The following is a 27,314-nucleotide window of genomic DNA, read 5'->3' on the forward strand; positions in this document are numbered from 1 at the left end:
GGCACACATCAGTTGAACCAAATGGCTTGTTTCTGTGCTGTAACTTCTATATAATTCAATCCACAGCACCACTCAGAAAGACCTTTGCAACCCCCCTCCACCCCCGCAAAAAAGATGGCTAAGATTGGAAATGGAAGTGTTGCCCTGGTACATTATAGGGCACTGTTCTGAGATCGCGTTTAAAGGAGGTTGCTGGGGCAAACCAGAGGGTGCGCCAACCTGTCTTAAACCTGATGTGGGAGTGCCTGATGCTGGTGGAAAAATTGGAAAGTGTTGCATTCCTCAGTACCCGGATCAGCAAAACTAAATTTCTAAGAAGTGTCAGCTGTGGCTCAGTGGCAGCATGCTTGCTTTTGAATCAGTAGGATTGTGGGTTCAAGTCCCACTCCTGACACTTGAGCACAAAATATAGGCTGACACTTCAGTGCAGTACTGAGGGAGTGCTGCATTGTCTTTCGGATGAGATGTTAAACCAAATCACCCTCTGTGGATGTAAAAGATCCCGTGGCATTATGTTGACGAAGAGCAGGGGAATTCTCTGCAGTGTTCTAGCCAATATTTATCACCTCAACCAACATCAGTAAAAAAAACAGACTATCTGGTCATTATTACATTGCTTTTTGTGGGATCTTGCTGTGTGGAAACTGGCTGCCTGCATTACAACAGTGACTATACTTCAAAAGTACGTCATTGGCTATAAAGTGCTTTGGGATGTTCTGAGGTCGTGAAAGTCACAAGTTCTTTCAAATTTAAAAAATTTACAATCTTAAAAAAACAAATTGGGCCTTTGGGGATCATTTTCTATGGAAGGAACAGGTTTGTGTTAATTATCTTCTGACTTAATATCCTGTGGAAAATGGCAGCCTGGGTATTATGGACAGCATTTGCGCTCGTTCACAGATGTCAGTGGAGATTTAAGACAGCGGTAAATCTTTTAAACTGGTGGAGTTTAAAACATCAATTAAGTCAATGGTTTGGGGGTTGCAATTAACATTAGCCATGCTGTAAATTCTCGACAGTCGCTTGGCATACTCCACTGGAGTTATGTGCCGACCGAGGACTTAATACACACCAGCTGATTCAACGGTCCCAGAGGGCAAACATGACACTTACGCTTTGAGGTGCAGCCGTTGCCCCTTTGGAGGAGACACAAGTTGAGAGAAGAGGGCGGCCGCACAGAACAAGGAGCGAGAGAAGGAAACAATAGGGGAAAAATTCGTCCCCGTCGTGCCTGTTGGTTCATACTATCAGAGAAACCAGTTTGGAGCTGTTGTGCCAGGAATTAAGATTCCAAGCACAAAGGAGGTGAAATTCAACAACGCATAAAAAAGGGCGCAGGCACCGTGATGCCCACGCCCGTTGAAAGGGGCTCAGGCAGCGGGTCAAATTCGTGCTACCTGCTAATGATAATGATTGTAGTGCACAGCCCAGCACTGAACGCATTGCTGACAGGCTGTGCGCTCGGCAGGGGGGCCCAAGTTCTCGATGTTTGCCGGAGGCTAGCTTTGCGCCTCTCACTGGCAGCCTGCACCTCTTAAAGGTGAGCTGCCTTCTGGCGATGAAATTTTTTAAAAGTGCTTCAACACTAACCCAAATGGCTCAACAGGCCAGAGAAAGGGCGCCCAGGGTCTCGGGCGCTGCACTCGAGGCCTTTGTGCAGGGGATGGACACTAGAAGAGAGGTCCTCCACCCACAGGGGGCACCAGGAGGCCATCCAGAAAGAAGGATGAGATCGCCAAAATGGTCACTGCCAGCAGTGCCGCCCCCCCCCCCAGGAGGTGGCTCCAGTGCCTAAAAAAGTTTCATGACCTCAGACGAGTCTTCAAGATCAGTGAATGCATCTTTGAAAGCCGTCTCCTACCAACTGCACCACAAGCCTCAAACACTGCTTAATGCACGACCCTCCTCCCCATCACTCACCTACCCACAATCTGCACCAAACACGAGGCACACCTCACGTTCCTAGCTTCACCTCACCCCCTTGGAGGAGATGGTACTGACCATTCTTGGCAGTGGCATGGCTGAGCCCTTGGCCAGTGGCGGGGCTGAAAGAATACAAGATGCCGGTACCCTCATATGTTATCTTCCTTCTCTCATCCCATTTCCGCCTCATTTCCCCCACCAAATATCTTGAGATATCAAGAAGAGGGAGAGGAGAGTGAAGAAGAAGAAGAAACACCGTTACTTGATTTCACACTCCCAGCCACCAGCTCCTTGAGGTCATCCTGCAAGGCCATCTGCAGTCTCCCCCACTGAAAGTCAGAAGCCTTCCACCAGCCATGCTGCAGCCACTGGCTGTAGCACTGCGGAAGAGCACAAAGATACACAAAGGCACATGCAAGACACTCACTAAGGGAATGCACAAGGGATATTAGTTAATTTTCTGATGTAATATTGGATGCCTATATGGATTGGAAAGTTTACTTTGTGGTGGCTTTTATTTCAGCATTGTGGCCAAGGGGATGCTGTGATGGTCAGTAACAGAGGGAAGGAAAGGTGTGGGACAGATGTTGAAAGGGGAATTTGGGTTGTGTTCACTGGTACCGCAGGCGGATGATTCAATCCTGGATATCCCAGCCGGAAAGGGGCTGCCTGGATTACCTCCTTCCTTCTACTTTCTCCTCTTCTGCTTCTTCCTCTTCCTCTCCTCCTCTTCCTCCCTCTGCGAGCAAGTGATGTTCTCAGAGGCTTTCCTTTAAGAGCCAAAGCCTTGCAAACGTCCAGCAGCACTCCCTGCACTCTCTTCGCACTTTAACAACTTTTTTAATCACTGAAATCACAGAAACCCCACAATGCAGATAGAGGCCATTTCGGCCCATCGAGCCTGCACCGACACATATCCCACCCGATCCCCGTAACCCCTACACCAACACATATCCCACCCTATCCCCGTAACCCCACATATTTAATCCCCCTAACACTAAGGGTCAATTTATCATAGCCAATCATCCTAACCCGCACATCTTTGGACTGTGGGAGGAAACCGGAGCACCCGGAGGAAACCCACGCAAACACGGGGAGAATGTGCAAACTCCACACAGACAGTCACCCGAGGCCAGATTCGAACCCGAAAAAGTGCTGGCTGCCTTGCTTCTGCCCACTTCCAGCGCGGAACGTGGCGGCCGCCATTTTGGGCAGGTTGGCAGTGCTGCCGTTGCCTGCGTTTGCTGCGTCTTACACCAAGCCACTACTCAAATAACATGTAAAGAAACCAGTACAAAAGCAAAATTCTAAACTTACCTCAAAGTTGCGTGTGTCCCTTTTGAGAAGCTCTGGTGGGGGGGTCTGTCGAACAGCTGAACGCACATTCTGCTATGCGTGTTAAAAGGAACGGCGACGTCCAGTACAGCAGGTCGTGCATCAATTCAGTGTTGCGTGCTGATTGACGTCACAATCTGACTAATTACCATATTTGCAGCAAACACAGGCAACGGCAGCACTGCCAACCTGCCCAAAATGGCGGCCGCCACGTTCCGCGCTGGAAGTGGGCAGAAGCAAGGCAGCCAGCATTTTTTCACCGAAACCGGCCTTATCAGCTGGCGCTAAGAGGCCAAAATTCACGTCTGGCCGATATCTTTGGGCGTGCGCTCTCTTCGTAATGCTCATTCTGCGCTGGTTGTTGGCTCTACTCTAATTTCTCAGCCAATACCTCTGAAAAATGCCATCTCCAGGTCGATCAGAGCAGCTGTGTACACAGATAGTCAGCTTCTCCAGGAATGTTGGATCAGTAATGCAGGAAGGTAATTTAAAAGTGTTTTCTGTGACTCCAAACACTCTTCCTGTTGGTGTGAAGATTCAGTAGCTATGACTTTCTCAGCTTTTAGCTCTTTCTAGTCACCCGCCGGTGACGTCTATGGGATTGGGCAAGGTGCCATGTCCAGCTGTGGTTGCGAAGTTATTGGTGTCCTGTTTGTTGCAACGCTGTCATTCCTTTAAGACTTGAGCACAAAACTCTGAGCTGAGGGAGTGCTGCACTGTCGGAGGCACCGTCTTGTGGATGAAACGTTAAACCGAGGCCCCGTCTACCCTCTTAGGCCAACGTAAAAGATCCCATGGCACTATTTCAAAGAAGAGCAGGGAAGTTATTCCCGGTGTCCTGCCCAATATTTATCCCTAAATCAACACCACTAAAACAGATTATCTGGTCATTATCACATTGCTGTTTGTGGAAGCTTGCTGTGCGCAAATTGGCTGCTGCATTTCCTACATTACAACAGTGACTGCACTTCAAAAGTACTTCATTGACTGCAAAGTGCTTTGGGACGTCCGGTGGTCGTGAAAGGCGATTTCTTTCTTTCTTCTTTCTTCCTTCCTTCCTTCCTTCCTTCCTTCCTTTCTTTCTTTCTTTCTTTCTTTCTTTCTTTCTTTCTTTCTTTTGTGTTGAGAAGCAGCAATAATTTCACACCACTGCTAGCTTGCACACTATGGGGATGATTTTGCCAATGGGGGCACGTTGGAGGCGGGGCTGCTGCTTGTCGGGTTTTAGTCCCGCCTCCATCGACTTGTGGACAACCCACGCTATTTTCCCTTGATTGACCAGCGGGCTTAGCAGGCCAATTAAGGGAAAGCCGGTTGCAGAGCACGTCAACGTATGACGTTTCATCTGTCAAATATTTCTGACAGCTGAATTGTCATCATTTGACAGCTCTGTGAAGCTGTCAAACACTGACATTCTCTGTAGTTTGATGAGGTCTTGAATTCAAGACCTCATTAAACTTCTTTCTTTTACAGAAATGAGATGGTTGTTGCATTGGAGAATGCAACAGCCATCTGTCATCTACAACACGGAGGTCCGAGACTCTCCGCATACACACCGACTGAAGCCTGCAGGAAGAAACAAAGGTAAGTACACATTTACTAATACTTTCCACTTACCTCAGATACTCACCTCTCCACTCTTGCACCCATCACGTACCTTCACACCACACTTTTGCACCCCCAACCCCCCGCCAACCCAGTACTCGCCTCGCTGACCTGGCGGGTTTCGAAGTCTTTGAGAAGCCTGCACTTGTGAGGGCAAAATGGGGATAATCCTATTTTCTGCCTGTTAACTACTTGTTAACAGGCAGTTAATAGGCTTTAATCCCTTCCCGCCTCCAAGGAGATGGGACCCGGCGCGGGACGGCTACCCGCCTCCTGGGAAGATGGCATGGAGGCGGGTTGGGCACCCACCCCCAAATTCTGCCATTTTCCTGGCAGTCCCGCCTTCATACCCGCCTCCCCAGGGCTGGCAAAATCGCCCCCAATGTTGTCAGTTTTTCCGTGTGGAGATTTTTTAAGAGAATTGCTGAGAACCAAGAATCTGGACCAAACCACCCGATTCTCTCCCAACCTCTTGCACCAAGCCATGGGCTTCTCCCAGCCCTGTCCTTTTGTGCACGAGGGAGAAAGAGGGTGGCGAGGGAAAGAGAAGCGAGTGCAGGTGACAGAGGGAGACGGTGGAGGTCGAAGAGAATGAGCGATGAGTGATGTAGAGGAGACTGGAGCCTGAGCTGAGGCTGTTCTTTCCTGGTTGAGTTAGAACATTTGCGATGGGATTAGGAAACGAGAAGTCATCATCCAACCGGTTGCGGTATTTTGAAAAGTAATATTGTTCAAGTGGTGTAATTTAATTTATTTATTTAACTGCAACACGGGCTCCAAATTGCTTCAGTAATTCAGAAAGAGCCGTCCAACTTGACAAGACCCACAGTTGCACTAATAGCAAAATTGACTCCAGTTGAGAGAAAATACACGTGCCAAGCTGCATAAAAATTACACCAGAACAATGAATGTTGATTCAATTCGACACAAGTCATTTCCTTTAATAACATAGTGAAGGTTCCTCTCACTTAATAAAGCTAAGAAATAATACATGTTACAAACACTTAGATTTTTCAGAAAAACACAATTATTTTCCAGGTCAGCTACTTATACTTTTTTTTCAAAAAATGTAGGCCCTTTATTCAAATAGATAAGATAATTAACATGACATGATACTGTAAGTTGCTAGATACTTATAAACCATGCCCAGTATTCATGAAACTTGAAACTCAAAGCCACTCAGAAAATGATTCCTATATTAATTAAATCATAAATATGAATTGCACCAATAACTTCAATTACGTGTAAAATTGCAAATAATGAATCTATTAACATAAGTGAGACAAAATATATGAAATATTTGAAGCACATATTAACATGTATCAGAAGTAATTGCACAGTCCAGCTGCTCCTTCCAACAGTCTGATGCCATCACGTTTGCTAGTTACAAATCACAAATGACATCCTAGACTTTACCGTAACCATTAACACGGTCAACCATACCATTCTCCCCCAGTGCCTGTCCTCCCTGCTTCAGCACAATGGAACTGTCTTCACATGATTCAACTCTTACCTATCAGTCATAGCCAGAGCAGCTCGAGCGATGCCTCATAGAAACATAGAAGATAGGAGCAGGAGTAGGCCATTCGGCCCCTCGAGCCTGCTCCGCCATTCAATGCGATCATGGCTGATCATCCAAATTCAGTACCCTGTCCCTGCTTTCTCCCCATACCCCTTGATCCCTTTAGCTTTAAGAAATATATCCAACTCCTTCTTGAATATATTTAATGAATTGGCCTCTACTGCCTTCTGTGGTAGAGAATTCCACAGGTTCACCACAGGTTCTCTGGTTCACAGATTCTAAGATGACGGCCGTGATGGTCCGGTGCTGAGATCGCTCTCCCTGCTTCGGGCGGCCAGCTCTCGCCGCTCGTTCCCGCAACCAGAGCGAAGTGCTCGGCGAGTCGGGCAGAGGCAGCGCAGCGTGGTGAGCTGCAGCAGCAGCAGCCAAGCCGACCCGCTGGAGCACATCGGCCGGCAGCTCCTCGGCAGGAAGGAATTCCGACTGGGAGGAGGGGAGCCGAGCATGGTGGCCAGAGGCCGACCCGCGAAGAGAGAGAAGTAGGCCCCGGGCCGTGGAGCCGGCGACGGTGAAGAGGAGGCCGAATTGGAGCATTCACATCCCGACGATGTGTTCGGCGAGTCGGGCGGAGGAGCACAGCGCAACGAGCAGCAGCAGCAGACTCACGACACGCTGCAGCACGTCGGCCGGCAGCTCCATTTCGGGTAACTCGCAGTCCGGATGGGAGGAGGGGAGCCGGGCATGGTGGCCAGAGCGGGAGAAGCAGGCCACCACACGTGGAGCCAGCAACAGTGAGGAGGAGGCCGCGGTGAAGAGGAGGACGGAGCGGCTGAGGGACATCGTGCTCCCACTGCCACGGGAAGCCATTGTATTGACTCTGAACGCGGCGCTGTATGTATAGCTGACGCGTCCCTATGGGGAACAAGCATTCCATTGTACTTGTTACATATGGCAAATAAATCGAATCTGAATCTGAATCTGAATCTGGGTGAAGACATTCCTCCTCATTTCTGTCCTAAATGGCTTACCCCTTATCCTTAGACTGTGACCCCTGGTTCTGAACTCCCCGACCATCGGGAACATCCTTCCTGCATCTAGTCTGTCCAGTCCTGTCAGAATTTTATAAGCCTCCTCTTCCTACCTCCAGAGCTTCCCATGGTTCTACAACGGGGCCCTTCTGTTCGTCACCTACATATGCCACTTGGCGACATCATCCACAGATACAAGCTTAGCTTCCACGTGTACGCTGATGACTCCCAGCTCTACCTCTCCGCTGCCGCTGTGTTGTCAGACAGCTTATCCGACACCCAGTCTTGAATGAGCCACAATTTCCATCAGTTAAACATTGAGAAGACCGAAGCTATTGTCTTCGCCCCCCCCTCCCCCCACCATCTCAAACTCTGTACCCTTGCCACAGAATTCATCCCCATCTCCATCTACTGTCTCGGGCGGAACTAGACTGTTTGAAACCTCATTGTCATTTTCAAACCCCACACTGAGCATAGAATCATAGAATGATACAGCACAGAAGGAGGTCATTCGGCCCATTGTGCCGGTACTGGCTCTTTGGTAGAGCTATCCAATTAATGTGTTATCACTCCCCATATCCTCTGCATCACAAAGACTGACTACAGGAAACTCTTGTACAGACACCTAAATATCCGGAATTCTCTATTAACCGGCAAAATTCATACTCCGAAAACAACACCTCAATAACCGGAAATGTTGCCGAGTCCGAGTCTCCCGCGGTGGCCGAGTTAGTCAGTGGGGGTAGTTCTCCAAACTGCCACTACTCGGCTTCTTGGCGCTGTCGGAAGTCCGAACACCTCACCTTAAGTAATTAAAGAGTTATAGATTACCCTCAACTGGCAGTACTGTACTTAATCAAGCATCTTCCACCATCCATTTAACACAACATTCTGTAGGTGAGTACCCAATTACTGTATACTGCACATTTCTTGATTTAAAAAATTTTTTTTTGTTAAAAATAGCCTCGGTAGATATCCTTCTCTGTCATCCGGAATTTTTAATCAACCAGCACCATCCCGGTCCCGTCGGTACCGGATACCAAAGAGTTTCCTGTATTTCCATCTCTGTAACATCGCCTGCCTCCATCTCCAGACTATACCATTCCAAGGCTCTCCTGACTGACCTCCCATCCTCCATGCCCTGTAAACTTCAGCTCATCCAAATCCCTGCTGTCTGAATCCCAAGCCACGCCAAATCCCGCTCATCCATCACCCCTGTCCCTGCTAACCTATATTGGCTCCTGGACTTCCCCACACCTCCAATTTAAAATGCTAATCCTTGTCTTTAAATCCCTTCCTGGCATTGCTCCTTTCTATCTCTATAACCTCCTCCTTAGCTTCTGACACCATGGGCCTAATTTTAACTCCGGGCCAGTTTTAGTCGGGTGAGTATTGCTGAGAGGTAGAAACTGATTCGCTGCCCCAGAAATGAGTCCCGGGGTATTTTAACTCCTGAGCCTTATTTAAATCCCGCTGGTTGACTTCCCATCCATTCCGGGCGGAAAGTCGGTAGGAATTTTATTTTTATTCGTTCATGGGATCTGGGCGTCGCTGGCAAGGCCAACATTTATTGCCCATCCCTAGTTGCCCTTGAGAAGGTGGTGGTGAGCCACCTTCTTGAACCGCTGCAGTCCGTGTGGTGAAGGTACTTCCACAGTGCTGTTAGGGAGGGAGTTCCAGGATTTTGACCCAGTGACGGTGAATGATCGGCGATATATTTCCAAGTCAGGATGGTGTGTGACTTGGAAGGGAACATGGAGGTGGTGGTGTTCCCATGCACCTGCTGCCTTTGTCCTTCTAGGTGGTAGAGGTCGCGGGTTTGGGAGGTGCTGCCTAAGAAGTCTTGACGAGTTGCTGCAGTGCATCTTGTAGATGGTACACACTGCAGCCAGGGTACGCCGGCGGTGGAGGGAATGGTAGATAATCACACGGCTGCAGCCTATAGCAGGTAGGTGGCCAAAATAGGAGGAAGGGACAGTCGGGGGGGAGGGTTACAGAACTGGAGGAAGTTACAGAGGTTGGGAAGGGTAAGTCCAAGAAGGGATTTAAACTCACGGATATGAATTTTAATTTTAAATTGGAGGTACTGGGGGACCGGGAGCCAATGTAGATCAGCAAACACAGGGTTGATGAGTAAACGGCACAAGTTGTTAATGCTGTACGATACAGAATTTTTCCAGGTTTTCTCCTCCTCTCCTAAAGACGCTGACTTAGGTTAGGATACAAGCAGGATACAAGCCACAGAGTTTTGGATGAAGTGAAGCTTACGGAGGGTAACGGTTGGGAGGCATTGCAACGAGTCTGGAGGTGAAAAGGGAATTTGTATGAGTTTCAGCAGCAGATGAGCTGAGGTAGGTGCGGAGTCAGACACCATTATGGAGGTGGATTTAGGCGGTCTTTGTGATGGAGAGCACATGGGGCGCAATTTTAATCCCACCCGTTTGTCGGAAATTGGGTAGGCAGGCAGTTAAAATTGTCCAGGTTACTTACCTGCACCGAAGCAGCCGTAAGTTGACCGTTCTCTGGATTATTAGCCACTGTATTACCGCACCCTTTTAGCTAACTGCGCGATAACTTGCAAGGAATGTCTGTACAGGACTGGCCAGGGAGAGAAGGAGAAGCTGCAGCAAATTTTGCCTCTAAACGCCGGGGTTGCCCTTCTCGAATAGAAGCCCCTTCTCAAGAACCCAAATCTGATTTCATGGCCAAAAATAAGGAGGAGCAGTCCGAAAACTGGAGCCCACCGAGAAATGGTACCAACACCTGGGCTGCTGGATCCAGGATAGCAAAAGGTAAATTCAGAACAGAAAACAGAAGGAACTTCTTCATACAAAGGGTGATAAGTGTCTGGAGTGATCCACCAGGCAGGGTAGTACCTTAAATTCCTACATTACAACAGTGACGACACTTCAAAAAGCACTTAATTGGCTGTAAAACGCTTTGGGACATCCAGTGGTCATGAAAGGCGCTATAGAAATGCAAGTCTTTCTTTATTTAGTACAGAGACAGACTTTAGGGGTATCCAAAACACAGTTGGATACTGGGCTGGGAAAGTTGGAAGGTTAAAGGATCAAGCTTCGTTGGGCTAGCTGGCTTTTCCATGTCCTTGAGTTGCCTTGTGTTCATCATAAAACAAGATTAACTCACGTGTGTGGAAATTCAACTGAGGTTTAATTCCAATGATTTTATTTGTAATAAATGAGGGTCAGCATCTCTGAATCCACCATTAGGAGTCTTCCCTTTGATTCATGGATTGTGATGCCTTTCAACGCTTTGTCATTAAATGGTCGCTCACTAGTGCTAGTGATTTTTGCAGTCACCGTACTACCAATCCCCATACTTTAATCTTGTATTCATTTTGCATCTTCTGAGAGCTCCACTGTTTAGTAAAAGTCAGTCAGCATATATTGCTAAAATACTGCATAAATTATACTGCATAAATAGGCTGTTGCTTCTACTAAAATAGCAGACAGAAGAATTTCCTGTGAACATGTTAAGAGCTTTGCAATGTTAGTGTGCAGTCATTTCAAGATCCTAGAGAATTATTTTATCTTTAAAATTTGTTCAAAGCAACTCAGAGGGAAATGCCTGACAACTCTTGTTAGAAATGATTCAAGTCTCAGTTCAGAATGCCTTTTCCCCAGTGTTTTTGAAGAGGTCTTCTTGGGCTGTTTGCGTTTGTCTTTCCAATCTCATGTCTTGCTTTAAAATATCATTTTCAAAACTCTCAGCTGTCAACGTGAGTGCAGGTAAAAGCACGTCCAATCACATCGCAGATTGCCATTACTCCGATGTATGTCTGCGTTGCCATCACGTACAACCATTAACCTCGATTATATAACATTGTACCTCAACTAATCTAGTACCGTTCATGTCTGTTGTACAGGATTGTACCTCATCTATGCACTTTTAACCTCTGTCAAAGGTTGAGATGTTAAACTGAGGCCCCAGTCTGTCATCTCAGGTGAACGTAAAAGATCCCACGGCACTATTTTGAAGAAGAGCAGGAGAGTTCTGCCTGGAGTCCTGGCCAATATTTAACCCTCCACCAACATCACTAAAATCAGATGATCTGGTCATCATCACATTGCTGTTTGTGCGGAAGCTTGCTGTGCACAAATTGGCTGCCGCGTTTCCTACATTACAACAGTGACTGCCCTTCAAAAAGTACTTCATTGGTTGTAAAGCGCTTTGGGATGTTCTGAGGTCATGAAAGGCGCTATAGAAATGCAAGTCTTACGACTGCACAGGACTTAAAAGAGGCGGCAGAGGCGATACTGCCCGTTCTGCGGCCCTGCCGGAGTCCAGTTTGATCCCAATTATGTGTTTCTATTTTTAACGTGACAGCACGGAACGCACCTGGCTCTGCCGATCGCCTCAACCTCTTTCTGTTTGTGCACAGATACTGAACTGCTGTTTCGCACCTGGGATGGAAATCTGGAGAGACTGAACGTCGAAACCGAGGAAATGACACTTTTGATGAAAAACCAGAAGTTTGTAAGCATTTCCTTCACCTTTCCTCTTGAAATCGCGGCGGTCGCTTCAGAAAACCACGGCACAAAGTGGGAGACTGTGCAACAGTTAATGTTGGGATCCGCGGCAAACGAACCATTTTTAAGGTTTCACAGAAGTGCAGTGGGCAGTCGCTAAAAGAGTGAGGCTTTGTTTTCTAACAGTGACGTTTTGATGGATAATTAGTGCATTTTTTTTTTAAAGCGTGCACTGTACCAGTACACCCGAGGCACTCGGTTTTGTTTTGTTTGCACTGATCAAAAAGTTTATGTGTAGGCTGACGTAAGAGAACTACTAGGCACTTGACCGAAGCGTTACACAAAGCTTTAATCAACTGTTTTACAACATGGAGGTCTAGTTGTGTCCTTCGCTAGTTCCTGTTAAGAATGTCCTGCGCAAGCTGGGCCCGTGCCTGAGTATTTATACTCTCCCTGGACAGCGCCACCCGTAGGCCGCTCAGTATTATTTCATAAGTCTTTCTTTCATGAATGACTGATTCATGTCATAGGCGTTCAGCTGCAATCGTTGTGTACTTGACGCGGGCTGATTTCCTGCGTATGGCATTTGTAGCAACCTTGTCAACAGATTTAGAAGTGAAGATCGCTTGTATAGCACCGTTACATGTTCTCAGGGTGTCTCAAAGTGCTTCACATCTGTTGTACAGGCAAGGGCGGCAGCCAAGTTGCGCACGTCAAGCTCCCACAAACAGAAATCAGGCGAATGACCAATTAATAAAAACAGAAAATGCTGGAAACACTCAGCAGGTCAGGCAGCATCTGTGGAGAGAGAGAAACAGAGTCAACGTTTCGGGTCGATGGCCCTTCGTCAGAACTGGAAGAAGTTAGAGATGTAACAGATTTTGAGCAGGTGCAGGGGCAGGGAAACGGCGGGAGGGGAGGAAAGAACAAAAGGGAAGGTCTGTGATAGGGTGGAAGGCAGGAGAGATTAAATGACAAAAGGGGTGATTGTACGAAGCAAAAGGAGATGGTAATGGGACAAGTAAAGAAACAAAAGATGACTCTAGATGAAGTGTAAATGGCAATGGCAGAATGATCGACAGCTGCCATGTGAGAGAGAGAGAAAAACAAGATAGGGGCCGAGGTTATGGTCTGAAATTGTTGAACTCGATGTTGAGTCCAGAAGGCTGTAAAGTGCCTAATCGAAAGATGAGGTGCTGCTCCTCGAGTTTATGTTGAGCTTCATGGGAACAGTGTAAGAGGCTGAGGAACGAGAGGTCAGAGTGGGAGTGGTCTTCATGAATAGAGGTATAGAGTACAAAAGCGTGGAAATTATGATGAACCTGTATAAAATACTGATTCGGCCTCAACTGGACTATTGTGTCCAATTCTGGGCACCGCACTTTAGAAAGGATGTGAAGGCCTTAGAGAGGATGCAGAAAAGAATTACGAGAATGATTCCAGGGATAAGGGACTTCAGTTATGTCAATAGACTGGAGTTGTTCTCCTTAGAGCAGAGAAGGTTGAGAGATTTGATAGAGGTGTTCAAAATCATGAGGGGTCTAGACAGAGTAGATAGAGAGCAACTATTCCCATTGGCGGAAGGGTCGAGAACCAGAGGACACAGATTTAAGGTAATTGGCAGAAGGTCCAAAGGCCACATGGGGAAAAACTTTTTACTCAGCGAGCGGTTAGGATCTGGAATGCACTGCCTGAAATCAGTAGTAGGGAAAATGCTAGAATCTATTATTAAGGACACGGTAACAGGACACTTAGAAAATAATTATATGATTGGGCAGTCAACATGGATTTATGAAAGGGAAATCATGTTTGATGAATCTGTTAGATTTTTTTGTGGTTGTAACTAGCAGAATAGATAACAATAACAACAACAACTTGTATTTATATAGCGCCTTTAACGTAGTAAAATGACCCAAGGCGCTTCACAGGAGCATTTTAAGACAAAAAATTTGACACCGATCCACATAAAAGAGCAGGTGACCAAAAGCTTGGTCAAAGAGGTAGGTTTTAAGGAGCGTCTTAAAAGGAGGAAAGAGAGATAGCGAGGCGGAGAGATTTAGGGAGGGAATTCCAGCGCTTAGGGCCGAGGCAACAGAAGGCTCGGCCACCAAAGGTTGAGCGATTATAATCAGGGATCCTCAAGAGGGCAGAATTAGAGGAGCGCAGATATCTCGGGGAGTTGTGACTCTGAAGGAGATTACAGAGATAGGGAGGGGCGAAGTCAAGGAGGGATTTGAAAACAAGGATGAGAATTTTGAAATCGAGGCACTGCTTAACTGGGAGTCAATGTAGGTCAGCGAGCACAGGGGTGATGAGTGAATGGGTCTTGGTGCAAGTTAAGGCATGGGCAGCCGAGTTTTGGATGACCTCAAATTTACGTAGGGTGGAATGTGGGAGGCCAGCCAGGAGTGCGTTGGAATAGTCAAGTCTAGAGGTAACAAAGGCATGGATGAGGGTTTCAGCAGCGGATGAGCTGAGGCAAGGGTGGAGATGGGCGATGTTATGGAGGGGGAAATAGGCGGTCTTAGTTATGCTGCGGGTATGTGGTCGGAAGCTCATTTCAGGGACAAATATGACACCAAGATTGCGAACAGTGTAGATAAAGGGGAACCAGTGGATGTGGTGTATATGGGTTTTCAGAAGGCATTCGATAAGGTGCCACACAAGAGGTTATTAAACAAAATTGGGGCTCATGGGATTGTGGGTAATATACTAGCTTGGATTGAGGATTGGTTAACGGACAGAAAACAGAGAGTAGGAATAAACAGGTCATTTTCGGGTTGGCCGGCTGTAACTAGTGGGGTACCGCAAGGATCAGTGCTTGGGCCTCAGCTATTCACAATCTACATCAATGATTTGGATGAGGGGACCAAATGTAATATATCCAAATTTGCTGATAATACAAAGCTAGGTGGGAATATAGATTGTGAGGAGGATGTAACGAGGCTTCAAGGGGATATAGACAAGCTAAGTGAGTGGGCAAGAACATGGCAAATGGAATATAATGTGGAGAAATGTGAAGTTATCCACTTTGGTAGGAAAAATTGAAAAGCAGAGTATTTTTAAATGGTGAGAGATTGGGAAATGTTGGTGTTCAGAGGGACCTGGGTGTCCTTGTACACGAATCACTGAAAGTTAACCTGCAGGTACAGCAAGCAATTAGGAAAGCAAATGGTTTGTTAGCCTTTATTACAAGAGGATTTGAGTATAAGAGTAAAGACGTCTTACTGCAATTATATAGGGCCCTGGTGAGACCACACCTGGAGTATTGTGTACAATTTTGGTCTCCTTATCTAAGGAAGGATATACTTACCATAGAGGGAGTGCAACGAAGGTTCACCAGACTGGTTCCTGGGATGGGGGGGATTGTCCTATGAGGAGAGATTGAGTAGACTAGGCCTATATTCTCTAGAGTTTAGAAGAATGAGAGGTGATCTCATTGAAACATACAAAATTCTTACAGGGCTTGACAGGGTAGATGTTTCCCCTGGCTGGGGAGTCTAGAACCAGGGGTCACAGTCTCATAGAAACATAGAAGATAGGAGCAGGAGTAGGCCATTCGAGCCTGCTCCGCCATTCAACGAGATCATGGCTGATCATCCAAACCCTAGCACCCGGTCCCTACACCGACAGCCATCCCACCCAAGCCCTATCCCAGTAACCCCACGTATTTAATCCCCCCCTAACACTAAGGGCCAGTTTTTTATCATAGCCAATCAACCTAACCCGCACATCTTTGGACTGTGGGAGGAAACCGGAGCACCCGGAGGAAACCCCCGCAAACACGGGGAGAATGTGCAAACTCCACACAGGCAGTCACCCGAGGCCGGATTTGAACCCGGGTCCCTGGCGCTGTGAGGCAACAGTGCTAACCACTATGCCACCGTGCTGCCCGTGCTGTCTCAGAATAAGGGGTCGGCCATTTAGGACTGAGATGAGGAGAAATTTCTTCACTCAGAAGGTGGTGAATCTTTGGAATTCTCTACCCCAGAGGGCTGTGGAGGCTCAGTCGTTGAGTATATTCAAGATAGAGAGTGATAGATTTTGGGATATTAAGGGAATCAAGGGCTATGGGGATAGTGCAGGAAAGTGGAGTTGAGGTAGAAGATCAGCCATGATCTTATTGAATGGCGGAGCAGGTTTGAGAGGCCAAATGGCCGACTCCTGCTCCTATTTCTTATGTTCTTAAAGGGTGGTAGAGGGAGACTTAATCACGGCTTTCAAAGGGGAGTTGGATAAATACCTGAAGGAAATGTTTTTGCAGGGCTACGGGGAAAGGGTGGGGGAGTGGAACTCGCTGATGTGCTCTTGCAGAGAGTCGGCATGTGCTCGACGGGCTGAATGGCCTTCTTCCGTGCTGTAACCATTCTATGATTCTATGGCTCTCTGGAGTGCAGAATTAAAGTGACAGGTGACTGGAAGCTTGGGGTCACGCTTACGAACTGAACGGAGGTGTTCCGCAAAGCGGTCACCCAATCTGCCGGAATGACCGGTTAATCTGTCTTGGTGGCATTGTTTGAAGGATTAACCTTGATCAGGGCACTGGGACAGCACCCTGCTTCTCTTCAAATAGAGGCACAGGATCTTTTAAGTCTCTCTGAACAGGCCGACGGGGCCTCTCAGCTTATCGTCTCCTCTGAAAGACGGCACGTCCAACAGTGTGGCCCTCCCTCGCCACAGCCCTGAAGAGTCAGTCTGGAATATGTGCTCAGGTTCCCGGTTTGGTGCTTGACATTTTTGACTCGTGAGGTGAGTCTGTTACCACTGAGCCAAACTGACATGTATGTAAGTTAGGAAAGGGCTCATTTACCATTGTGCTACAAATAACGAACAGAGGAAATCCCCACCTGCCTGGTTCGGTTATTTTTTATTATTAAAGGTTAGCATTTCGAATAGAATCTTACAGCCAGAAGGAGGCCATTCGGCCCATCGTGCCTGTGCCGGCTTTTTGAAAGAGCTCTCCAATTATTTCCACTCCCCGCTGCTCTTTCCCCATAGCCCTGCAATTTTCTCCCCTCAGCTGCTCAGGATAGTTTAACTTTAGACAATCATAAAATTTGGGGTGTTTTATAACCAGTATTTATTTCAAATTATTACTGCATCCCAAACTGCAGTACTAATCAGAGCTTTATGAGTTGGTTAGAGTTTGATGTTCTCAGCTTTCCTGAATTTTGCAAGTTAATTATTACAGAATTGTTACATCTCTTTAATAAGTAGGTGTTAATTATTTATAGCAGTGTTATCAAACTGTCATATTTTATAGGTGGACGATTACAATTTAGTGATAGATTAAGTAAAAGTTGATGGCAGACACTTAAAAAGAAGCGGTAATGTCTATAGATCAATCAGGCGGTACTATCAAAAGCCACTTTTCAAATTTAAACTCAGATTAATCTACTTCACTCTTCACAACATATACATTTTATGGACAATGCAGTAGAGTTTGGTCTGAATTCGAGGATTGCGATAAAATATCACTTGCTCTGTAGGCCTAATGATTCTGATGCTTGTGCAGTCCTCAGGGTGATTTTCATCTCCACTCATCCTTAGCATGGTCCGAGCACCCTGCTGGCACAGCCCCCTCCGCAACCTTGCAGTGGGAAGAGGGGCAGAAATAGGGGCCCAGAGGCAGGCCCCAGCCCACCAGCCTTCTATCTGACTGATGGTGGAGAGCAGGAGCCATGAGGCCCCAAGGCCGGAAGATTGTGTCGTAGAAGGAAAGAAAGACTTGCATTCATAAGACATAAGAAATAGGAGCAGGAGTCGGCCATTTAGCCCTTCGAGCTAGCTCCGCCATTCAGTAAGATCATGGCTGATCTTCTACCTCATCTTGACTTTTTTTAATTTGTTTTTTATGGGATGTGGGCATCGCTGGCAAGGCCAGCATTTATTGCCCATCCCCAATTGCCCTAGTGAAGGTGGCATATAATGTCTTTCACGATCTCAGGATGTCCCAAAGCGCCTTACAGCCAAGAACATAGAATGTATAGCACAGAAATAGGCCGTTCGGCCCAACTGGTCCATGCCGGTGTTTATGCTCCACACGATCCTCCTTCCGTCCCTCTTCATCTCACCCTATCAGCATAGCCTTCTATTCCTTGCTCACATATGTGTTTATCTAACTTCCCCTTAATTAAGTAATTTTGAAGTGTAGTCACTGTTGTAATCATAGAATGATACAGTACAGAAGGAGGCCATTTGGCCCATGCCGGAAATGTAGGAAATGAGGCGGCCAATTTGCTCACAGCAAGGTCCCACAAACAGCAATGTGATAATGACCAGATAACCTGTTTTTAGGGGTTGGTTGAGGGATAAATATTGACCAAGACACCAGGAGAACTCTCCTGCTCTTCTTCGAAATAGTGCCATGGGATCTTTTACATCCAGCTGAGAAGGCAGACAGGGCCTCGGTTTAACGTCTCATCTGAAAGGCACTGCTGACAGTGCAGCACCCCCTCAGCACTGCTGTACCAAATAAATGTACCATCTAACAGGAATTTAAAGGCAAGAAGGTCAAACTAGAGAGACCCAAACTGCGCAAATCTAGGTCCTGCAAAGGGAGTTTCTGGAATTAGAAGATCGATTAGAGAACAGGATCTAAGGGTAGTAATCATAGGATTATTTCCAGTTACACAAGCTACTACAAAATTAGCACCGTAAGGGACTGTCATAGGAACAGGAGTTGGCCATTCAGCCCCTCGAGCCTGTTCCGCTATTCAATGAGATCATGGCTGATCTGTGATCTAATTCGATATACCCGCCTTTGACCCATATCCCTTAATACCTTTGGTTAACAAAAAGCTATCAATCTCAGATTTAAAATTAACAATTGATCTAGCATCAATTGCCGTTTGTGGAAGAGAGTTCCAAACTTCTACCACCCTGTCATGTTTTGTGATGCCATGATCAAAATCATAATCCTCATGAATAGGACCTAGATGACCAGTCCTACTACAGGAAACTTTCTGATATCCGGCACTGATGGGACCGAGCTGGTGCCGTAACATCAAAAGTGCCGGACATACCAGAGTTAATGTTTAAACATACGGAACTGAGAAGCTCCGTGTGAATCAACAAACCCTGTTGCTTAGCAACAGCTTCAAAACAGTCGGCTGCAGCTGCAAGCGTCTGTAGCTGAAGCTGTTGCTACAGCTACAGACCTTGCAGTGCTTGACTGGGAAAAAAAAAGCAACGAGAACTAAAAAAACGGCTCCTGATTTTTGCAGTTAGATCGAGTATCCCGGACATATAACCTCCGGATAAACCAAAGTTTCCTGTATGTGCTTTGCGCAGAAGCTTGCCTGAAAGGGAATAGTTTCCCCAGATAGCTGGATTGGTTTGGTGATGAGAGGTGACCTCTTTGACCAACCTTTCGGCCTAATATTTTGCTATTTGGCTCGCTGTCAAATTTTGTATGAGAACGCTCCTGTGAAGCATCTTGGAATTTTTTTTTACTACTTTATAGGCGCTATATAAATTTTTTAAAATTTGTTTTTATGGGATGTGGGAGTCGCTGGCAAGGCCAGCATTTATTGCCCATCCCTAATTGCCCTCGAGAAGGTGGTGGTGAGCCGCCTTCTTGAACCGCTACAGTCCATGTGGTGAAGGTACTCCCACAGTGCTGTTAGGGAGGGCGTTCCAGGAATTTGACCCAGCGACGATGAAGGATCGGTGATATACTTCTAAGTCAGGATGATGTGTGATTTGGAGGGGAACTTGGAGGTGGTGGTGTTCCCATGCACCTGCTGCCCTTGTCCTTCTGGGTGAAAGAGGTCGCGGGTTTGGGAGGTGCTGCCGAAGAAGCCTTGTAGATGGTACACACTGCAATCACGGTACGCCGGTGGTGGAGGGAGTGAATGTTTAAGGTGGTGGATGGGGTGCCAATCAAGCGGGCTGCTTTGTCCTGGATGGCGTCGAGCTTCTTGAGTGTTGTTGGAGCTGCACTCATCCAGGCAAGTGGAGAGTATTCCATCACACTCCTTACTTGTGCCTTGTAGATGGTGGATAAATGCAAGGCATTGTTGTCGATTCAAATATTGGAAGGGCAAGATTACTGTAGACGTTGGAAATACACTCAATAGGTCAGGCAGCATCTGTCAAGAAAATATGAGTTAGTTGTTTCACGTATAAACCCTTCCTCCGTACTAAAAGATATTACAGATTAACAGCTTTTAAGAAGGAAAAGAACATGGGTAAAACAGCCACACACACAGGGAAATATATCGAATGACCTGTAAAATGTTTAAATAAAAACAGAAAATGCTGGAAATACTCAGCAGGTCAGGCAGCATCTGTCGAGAGAGAAACAGAGTTAACGTTTCAGGTCGATGACCCTTCGTAGGGATGAAGGGTCATCGACCTGAAAGGTTGACTCTGTTTCTCTCTCTACAGATGCTGCCTGACCTGCTGAGTATTTCCAGCATTTTCTGTTTTTATTTCAGATTTCCAGCATCCGCAGTATTTTGCTTTTGTGAAATGCTTAGTTGGGGATCAGGAAATTGTTAAAGGGCAGGAGGCAAAAGGAGGAATAATGACAGAAATCAAAGACCTATACGAGACACCGAGTGTGAGAAAAGTTAAAGTGAATAGCTAAGTGGAATGGGAAGCATGAAAAACTGACAACGTGGAGCAGACTCCAGCGGCCCAGGATTCTGGTGAAAGACCTCCCACCTCCAGAACAATATTCAACGGGGAGGGGTGTGGAGGTCCCAACTCCTAGCACCTTCCTAGGGGTTGGGACCTAGGGTTTTGAAAGTGGTGACTATAGAGATAGTGGATGCATTGGTTGTTATTTTCCAAAATTCCATAGATTCTGGAATGGTTCCCATGGATTGGAAGGTAGCAAATATAACCCCACTATTTAAGAAAGGAAGGAGAGAGAAAACGGGGAACTACAGACCAGTTAGCCTGACATCAGAAGTAGGGAAAATGCTAGAATCTGTTATTAAGGATGTGGTAACAGGGAACTTAGAAAATAATAATAGAATTGGGCAGAGTCAACATGGATTTATGAAAGGGAAATTGTGTTTGACAAATCTGTTAGAGTTTTTTGAGGTTGTAACTAGCAGAATAGATAAGGGGGAACCAGTCGATGTGGTGTATTTGGATTTTCAGAAGGCATTCGATAAGGTGCCACACAAGAGGTTATTAAACAAAATTAGGGCTCATGGGATTGGGGGTAATATACTAGCATGGATTGAGGATTGATTAACGGACAGAAAATAGAGAGTAGGAATAAACGGGTCATTTTCGGGCTGGCAGGCTGTAACTAGTGGGGTACCGCAAGGATCAATGCTTGGGCCTCAGCTATTCATAATCTACATCAATGATTTGGATAAGGGGACCAAATGTAATATATCCAAGTCTGTTGATGATACAAAGCTGAGTGGGAATATAGGTTGTGAGGAGGATGCAAGGAGGCTTCAAGGGGATATAGACAGGCTAAGTGAGTGGGCAAGGACATGGCAAATGGAATATAATGTGGAGAAATGTGAAGTTATCCACTTTGGTAGGAAAAGTCGAAAAGCAGAGTATTTTTTAAATGGTGAGAGATTGGGAAATGCTGGTGTTCAGAGGGACCTGGGTGTCCTTGTACACGAATCACTGAAAGTTAACATGCTGGTACAGCAAGCAATTAGGAAAGCAAATGGCATGTTGGCCTTTGTTACAAGAGGATTTGAGTATAAGAGTAAAGACGTCTTACTGCAATTATATAGGGCCCTGGTGAGACCACACCTGGAGTATTGTGTACAGTTTTGGTCTCCTTACCTAAGGAAGGATATACTTACCATAGAGGGAGTGCAACGAAGGTTCACCAGACTGGTTCCTGGGTTGGGGGTATTGTCGTATGAGGAGAGATTGAGTAGACTAGGCCTATATTCTCTAGAGTTTAGAAGAATGAGAGGTGATTTCATTGAAACATACAAAATTCTTACAGGGCTTGACAGGGTAGATGCAGGGAGGATGTTTCCCCTGGCTGGGGAGTCTAGAACCAGGGGCCACAGTCTCAGAATAAGGGGTCGGCCATTTAGGACTGAGATGAGGAGAAATTTCTTCACTCAGACGGTGGTGAATCTTTGGAATTCTCTACCCCAGAGGGCTGTGGAGGCTCAGTCGTTGAGTATATTCAAGACTGAGATCGATAGAATTTTGAATAATAAGGGAATTAAGGGATATGGGGATAGTGCTGGAAAGTGGAGTTGAGATAGAAGATCAGCCATGATTTTATTGAATGGCGGAGCAGGCGCGAAGGACCAAATGGCCAACTCCTGCTCCTATTTCTTATGTTCTTATGTTCCCACTTAACTCCCCCATCCCCGGAAACACCGGTACTCCCATCCTACATTGGCAGCCCTTATTGCCAGTGAGAAAATGGGAGCTATAGTTAAGGTCTGAAGCTCGACATTAAGGGATGGCAGTTGCTTTGCACAGATCCCAAACAAATGGCCCATTCGTTAGCAATTTATGGTCATTTAGGAGATGACTAGCATCTTGGTGCCATCTCTGCTGGTCTTTGAATGAAGGCTTTGAAAGAATCAACCAACACACCAGAGTTCAGTTTGGAAAGCAGCAGAAAGACTGCAACAGGGTCAGAGGGCAGCAGAAAGGCTGCAACAGGGTCAGAGGGTAGCAGAAAGGCTGCAACAGGGTCAGAGGGCAGCAGAAAGACTGCAACAGGGTCAGAGGGCAGCAGAAAGGCTGCAACAGGGTCAGAGGGCAGCAGAAAGACTGCAACAGGGTCAGAGGGCAGCAGAAAGGCTGCAAAGTTGAGGGACCCCTTACAAAGGAGCTACAGGAAACTTCTTTATTGTATCCAGTTGAGGGGCCAAATCCCTAGCTGACCACTTACATCACATTGTGGAATCTCTTCTAGCGAGGTGACCGCAGATGCACCATTCCAAGCACCAAAGGCCCACTTTCCATGGCCACCCCTCTGACCCTGCAAACCTCAGCAGGGTCAGCCTCCAGCAGACACACCCTGACACCTACGCCAGGAGGGGGATGGAATTGATGTTGAGGGTACAGAGTTCGTGGCGGGGGCAAAAGATGATGGTTTCAGGCTTCCCATTGTTTAGCTGGGGGAAATTGCAGCTCATCCAAGACTGGATATCAGACAAACAGTGGAGTGGTGGAGAGGCAGAGCTGGGTGTCGTTAGCGTATACGTAGAAGTTGACCTCATGACCCCTTGTCGCCAAGGGGCAGCATGTAGATGAGGAACAGGAGCGGGTCAAGGACAGATCCATGAGGGACTCAGGACATCCTAAAGCAATTTACAGCCAATGAAGTAGTTTTGAAGTGTAGTCACTGTTGTTCTGTAGGAAACGTGGCACCAATTTGCGCACAGCAAGCTCCCATAAACAGCAATGAAGTAATGACAAGATCATCTACATAAGAACATAAAAAATAGGAGCAGGAGTAGGCTATTTGGCCCCTCAAGCCTGTTCTGCCATTCAATAAGATCATGGCTGAACTTTTACCTCAACTCCACTTTTCCGCACTATCCCCATATCCCTTGATTCCCTTAGTATCCAACAATCTATCCTTGAATATACTCAACGATTGAGCATCCACAGCTTTCTGGGGTAGAGAATTCTAAAGATTCACAACCCTTTGAGTGAAGATATTTCTCCTCATCTCAGTCCTAAATGGCCGACCCCTTATTCTGAGACAGTGACCCCTAGTTCTAGACTCCCCAGCCAGGAGAAACATCCTCTCAACATCCATCCGCTGTTTTTAGTGATGTTGGTTGAGGGATAAATATTGGCCAGGAGACTGGGGAAGAACTCCTCTGTTCTTCTTTGAAATAGTACTGTGGGATCTTTTATGTCCACCGGAGAAGGCAGACGGGGCTTCGGTTTAATGTCTCAGCCGAAAGACAGCACCTCCGACAGTGCAGCCTTCCCTCAGCACTGCACTGGGAGTTTCAGCCTCGAGTTTGTGCTCAATTTTTGTTTGCTGTTTTAGATTGCCTTTTATTAAAGCCATGGAGAGAGTACAGCGTAAATGCACCAGGCTGATACCACGATTGAGGAACCATAGTTATAGCAAGTGACTTGAGATATTGGGAGCACTTCATACTTGAGACCATACCTTGAATACTAGGTCCACTGGTCAGCAAGAAACGAGAGGCATTCAGATACTGGAGGTAGTGTAGAGAATGGCCACAAGGCTGCTTCCCATTGTCAGGGGTCCGATTGAAGACCCTAGAGGGTTGGGCCTTTCAGTTTAGGAAGGAAACATCCAACAGGTGAGATTTTAGGACAGGTGACCAAAAGCTTGGTCAAAGAGGTAGGTTTCTTAAGGTGCGCCTTAAAGGAGGAGAGAGAGGTAGAGAGGTGCAGCGTTTTAGGGAGGGAATTCCAGAGGTTAGGGCACGGCCACTAATGGTGGAGCGAAGGAAATCGGGGATGCGCAAGAAGCCAGAATTGGAGGAACGCAGCGTTTGTGTAAGGGTGGAGGAGGTTACCGAGATAGGGAGGGGCGAGGCCGTGGAGGGATTTGAAAACAAGGATGAGGATTTTAAATTCAAGGTGTTGCTGGACCTGAACAATGGGCTGAATGGTGTCCTTCTAAGTGTTAATCACTTCTTGCTTGAAGAAAAGCTTCCTGTTTTCAACCCTCAATTTGCCCTTCATTAATTTTGAACTTGTTCTACTTTCGTGGCATCATTTGAATGAATGTTCGGATTGACTTTTTTGGGTACTGTTTAGTATTGTATGCCTGTATAGGGTTTCCTCTCAGGCTGAAGAAAATATTTAATCCTCTGATGATAGATGTTAGCCTTGTGGGATGTTGGATGCCTCATGGCTTTGTTCTGCAGCACCTGCAGAGCTTGAGTGGTTCCCTTGTGTTATTTATGAAAGAAGCAGATGAAGAGCAATTACAACAGTAAAGAGAGTAATCTGAAGCCATTGTGGGTTTATGAAAGACAGATCATGTCTAACAGACGAGATTTAAAACATTTTTGAGGGTGTGAAAGATCTGGTGGGTGTTGGTAATGTGGTGAATGTTACATACATAAACTTTCAAAATGTGTTTGATAAGATGATTCACAAGAGTGCGGGGGCATGCGTTTGATCGAAAGGAAGATATCGTAACTTGGACAATAAATTAGGAAGGTAACTCGCAAAAGGTGGTACATTTGTGGTAGTTATGGAGTATTACAGGGATCGACCCTAGGAGGACTAATGTTCCCAGTATTTAGGAAAGATCTTGATGAGAATATAAAAGTTAAATGTCGAAGTTGGCAGATGATACCAACTCATGTGGTGAACAGGACATTGCAAACTAGTTAGATAAATTACAAATTAAACTAAACGTTGAGAAGTATTAGTAAGCATGCTCACTAAATGAATGATAACAAGGTGAGTCAAGAGAAAAACCGAGGTGTAAAAGATGAAGAAGAGCAGGGGAGGACTCCCTGGTGTCCTGGCCAATGTTTATACCTCAACCAACATCACTAAAACAGATTATCTGTCTATTATCACATCGCTGTTTGTGGGATCTTGCTGTGCGCAAATGAGCAGTCACGTCTCCTACATTACAACAGTGACTACACTTCAAAAAGTACTTCATTAGTTGTGAAGTGCTTTGGGACATCCTGAGGTCGTGAAACATGCTATAGAAATGCAAGTCTTTCTTTATTAAAAGGCCAACAGAATTTTGGATTTTAGAAACAGTAGCATAGTGTACAAGAGTGAAGAAGTAATGATGAATTTACACAAAACATTGGTCCGGTCACAGTCAGAGTACTGTGTGCAATTTTGAGCACCCCATTATAGAAAGGACATTAAAGCTATAGAGAGGGTACAAGGTACATTCACCAGGATGGTTCCAGAGATGGGAAACTATAGTTATGAGAAGAGACTTGAGAACTATTCTCGCTGGAAAAGGGAAGGGTAAGAAGAGATTTAATAGAGCTGTATTCAATTATGAAAAGTTTTGATAGATTAAATGGGGAAAGATTATTTCCTCTGATGAGTGATGAGTGTTCATCAATTTGAAGTTGTCACTAAGAGACTGAGCAGAAAGGTTAGGAGAAATGTATTTGTTGGAGAATGGAATGCTTTGCCACAGGGAGTCATAGAGTCAAAGAGTAATACAGCACGGATAGAGGCCCTTCGGCCCATCGTGTCCGCGCCGGCCATCAAGCCCTGTCTAATCTAATCCCATATTCCAGCATTTGGCCCGTAGCCTTGTATGCTATGGCATTTCAAGTGCACATCCAAATGCTTCTTAAATGTTGTGAGGGTTTCTGCCTCCACAACCCTTTCAGGCAGTGAGTTCCAGACTCCAACCACCCTCTGGGTGAAAAAGTTCTTTCTCAAATCCCCTCTAAACCTCCCGCCCTTTACCTTGAATCTATGCCCCCTAGTTATCGACCCCTCTACTAAGGGAAAAAGCTCCTCAGCATCCATCCTATCTATGCCCCTCATAATTTTGTACACCTCAATCATGTCCCCCCTCAGCCTCCTCAGCTCCAAGGAAAACAAACCCAACCTGCCCAGTCTCTCTTCATAGCTGAAGCGCTCCAGCCCTGGTAACATCCTGGTGAACCTCCTCTGCACCCTCTCTAACGCGATCACATCCTTCCTGTAGTGTGGCGACCAGAACTGCACACAATATTCCAGCTGTGGCCTAACCAGTGTTTTATACAGCTCCATCATAACCTCCTTGCTCTTATATTCAATGCCTCGGCTAATGAAGGCAAGTATCCCATATGCCTTTTTTACCACCTTATCCACCTGTTCCGCCGCCTTCAGGGATCTGTGTACTTGCACACCCAGATCCCTCTGACCCTCCGTCTTGCCTAGGGTCTTTCCATTCATTGTGTATTCCTTTGCCTTGTTAGTCCCCCCAAAGTGCATCACCTCGCACTTTTCCGGGTTAAATTCCATTTGCCACTGTTCCGCCCATCTGACCAACCCATCTATATCGTCCTGCAGACTGAGGCTACCCTCCTCGCTATTTACCACCCTACCAATTTTTGTATCATCCGCGAACTTACTGATCATACCCTTTACATTCATATCCAAGTCATTAATGTAGACCACAAACAGCAAGGGACCCAGCACCGATCCCTGTGGTACCCCACTGGCCACAGGCTTCCAGTCACAAAAACAACCTTCGACCATCACCCTCTGCCTTCTGCCACTAAGCCAGTTTTGTATCCAATGTGCCAAGGCACCCTGGATTCCATGGGCTCTTACCTTCTTGACCAGTCTCCTGTGCGGGACTTTATCGAAGGCCTTACTGAAATCCATGTATACCACATCCACTGCGTTACCCTCATCCACACACCTAGTCACCCCCTCAAAAAATTCAATCAAATTAGTCAGACATGATCTTCCCTTGACAAAGCCATGTTGACTATCCCTGATTAATCCTTGCCTCTCCAAGTGGAGACAAAT

General features: G+C 46.3%; 1 protein-coding gene across 1 annotated transcript in view; it reads left to right on the plus strand.

Annotated features, from left to right (window-relative positions):
- The window catches only part of dpp6a (dipeptidyl-peptidase 6a), a 690,808-nt gene that overhangs the window by 200,783 nt on the left and 462,711 nt on the right, over window positions 1–27,314 (plus strand). The window contains exon 3 of the mRNA XM_085987517.1: window positions 11,816–11,910. Within this exon, the coding sequence (XP_085843643.1) occupies window positions 11,881–11,910 (30 nt within the window). The 5' untranslated portion in view covers window positions 11,816–11,880. The remainder of the gene's footprint in view (window positions 1–11,815; window positions 11,911–27,314) is intronic.

This window comes from Somniosus microcephalus, chromosome 5 (assembly GCF_052327205.1).
Source record: "Somniosus microcephalus isolate GS21.2 chromosome 5, FLI_Smic_1.0, whole genome shotgun sequence".
Taxonomy (NCBI): domain Eukaryota; kingdom Metazoa; phylum Chordata; class Chondrichthyes; order Squaliformes; family Somniosidae; genus Somniosus; species Somniosus microcephalus.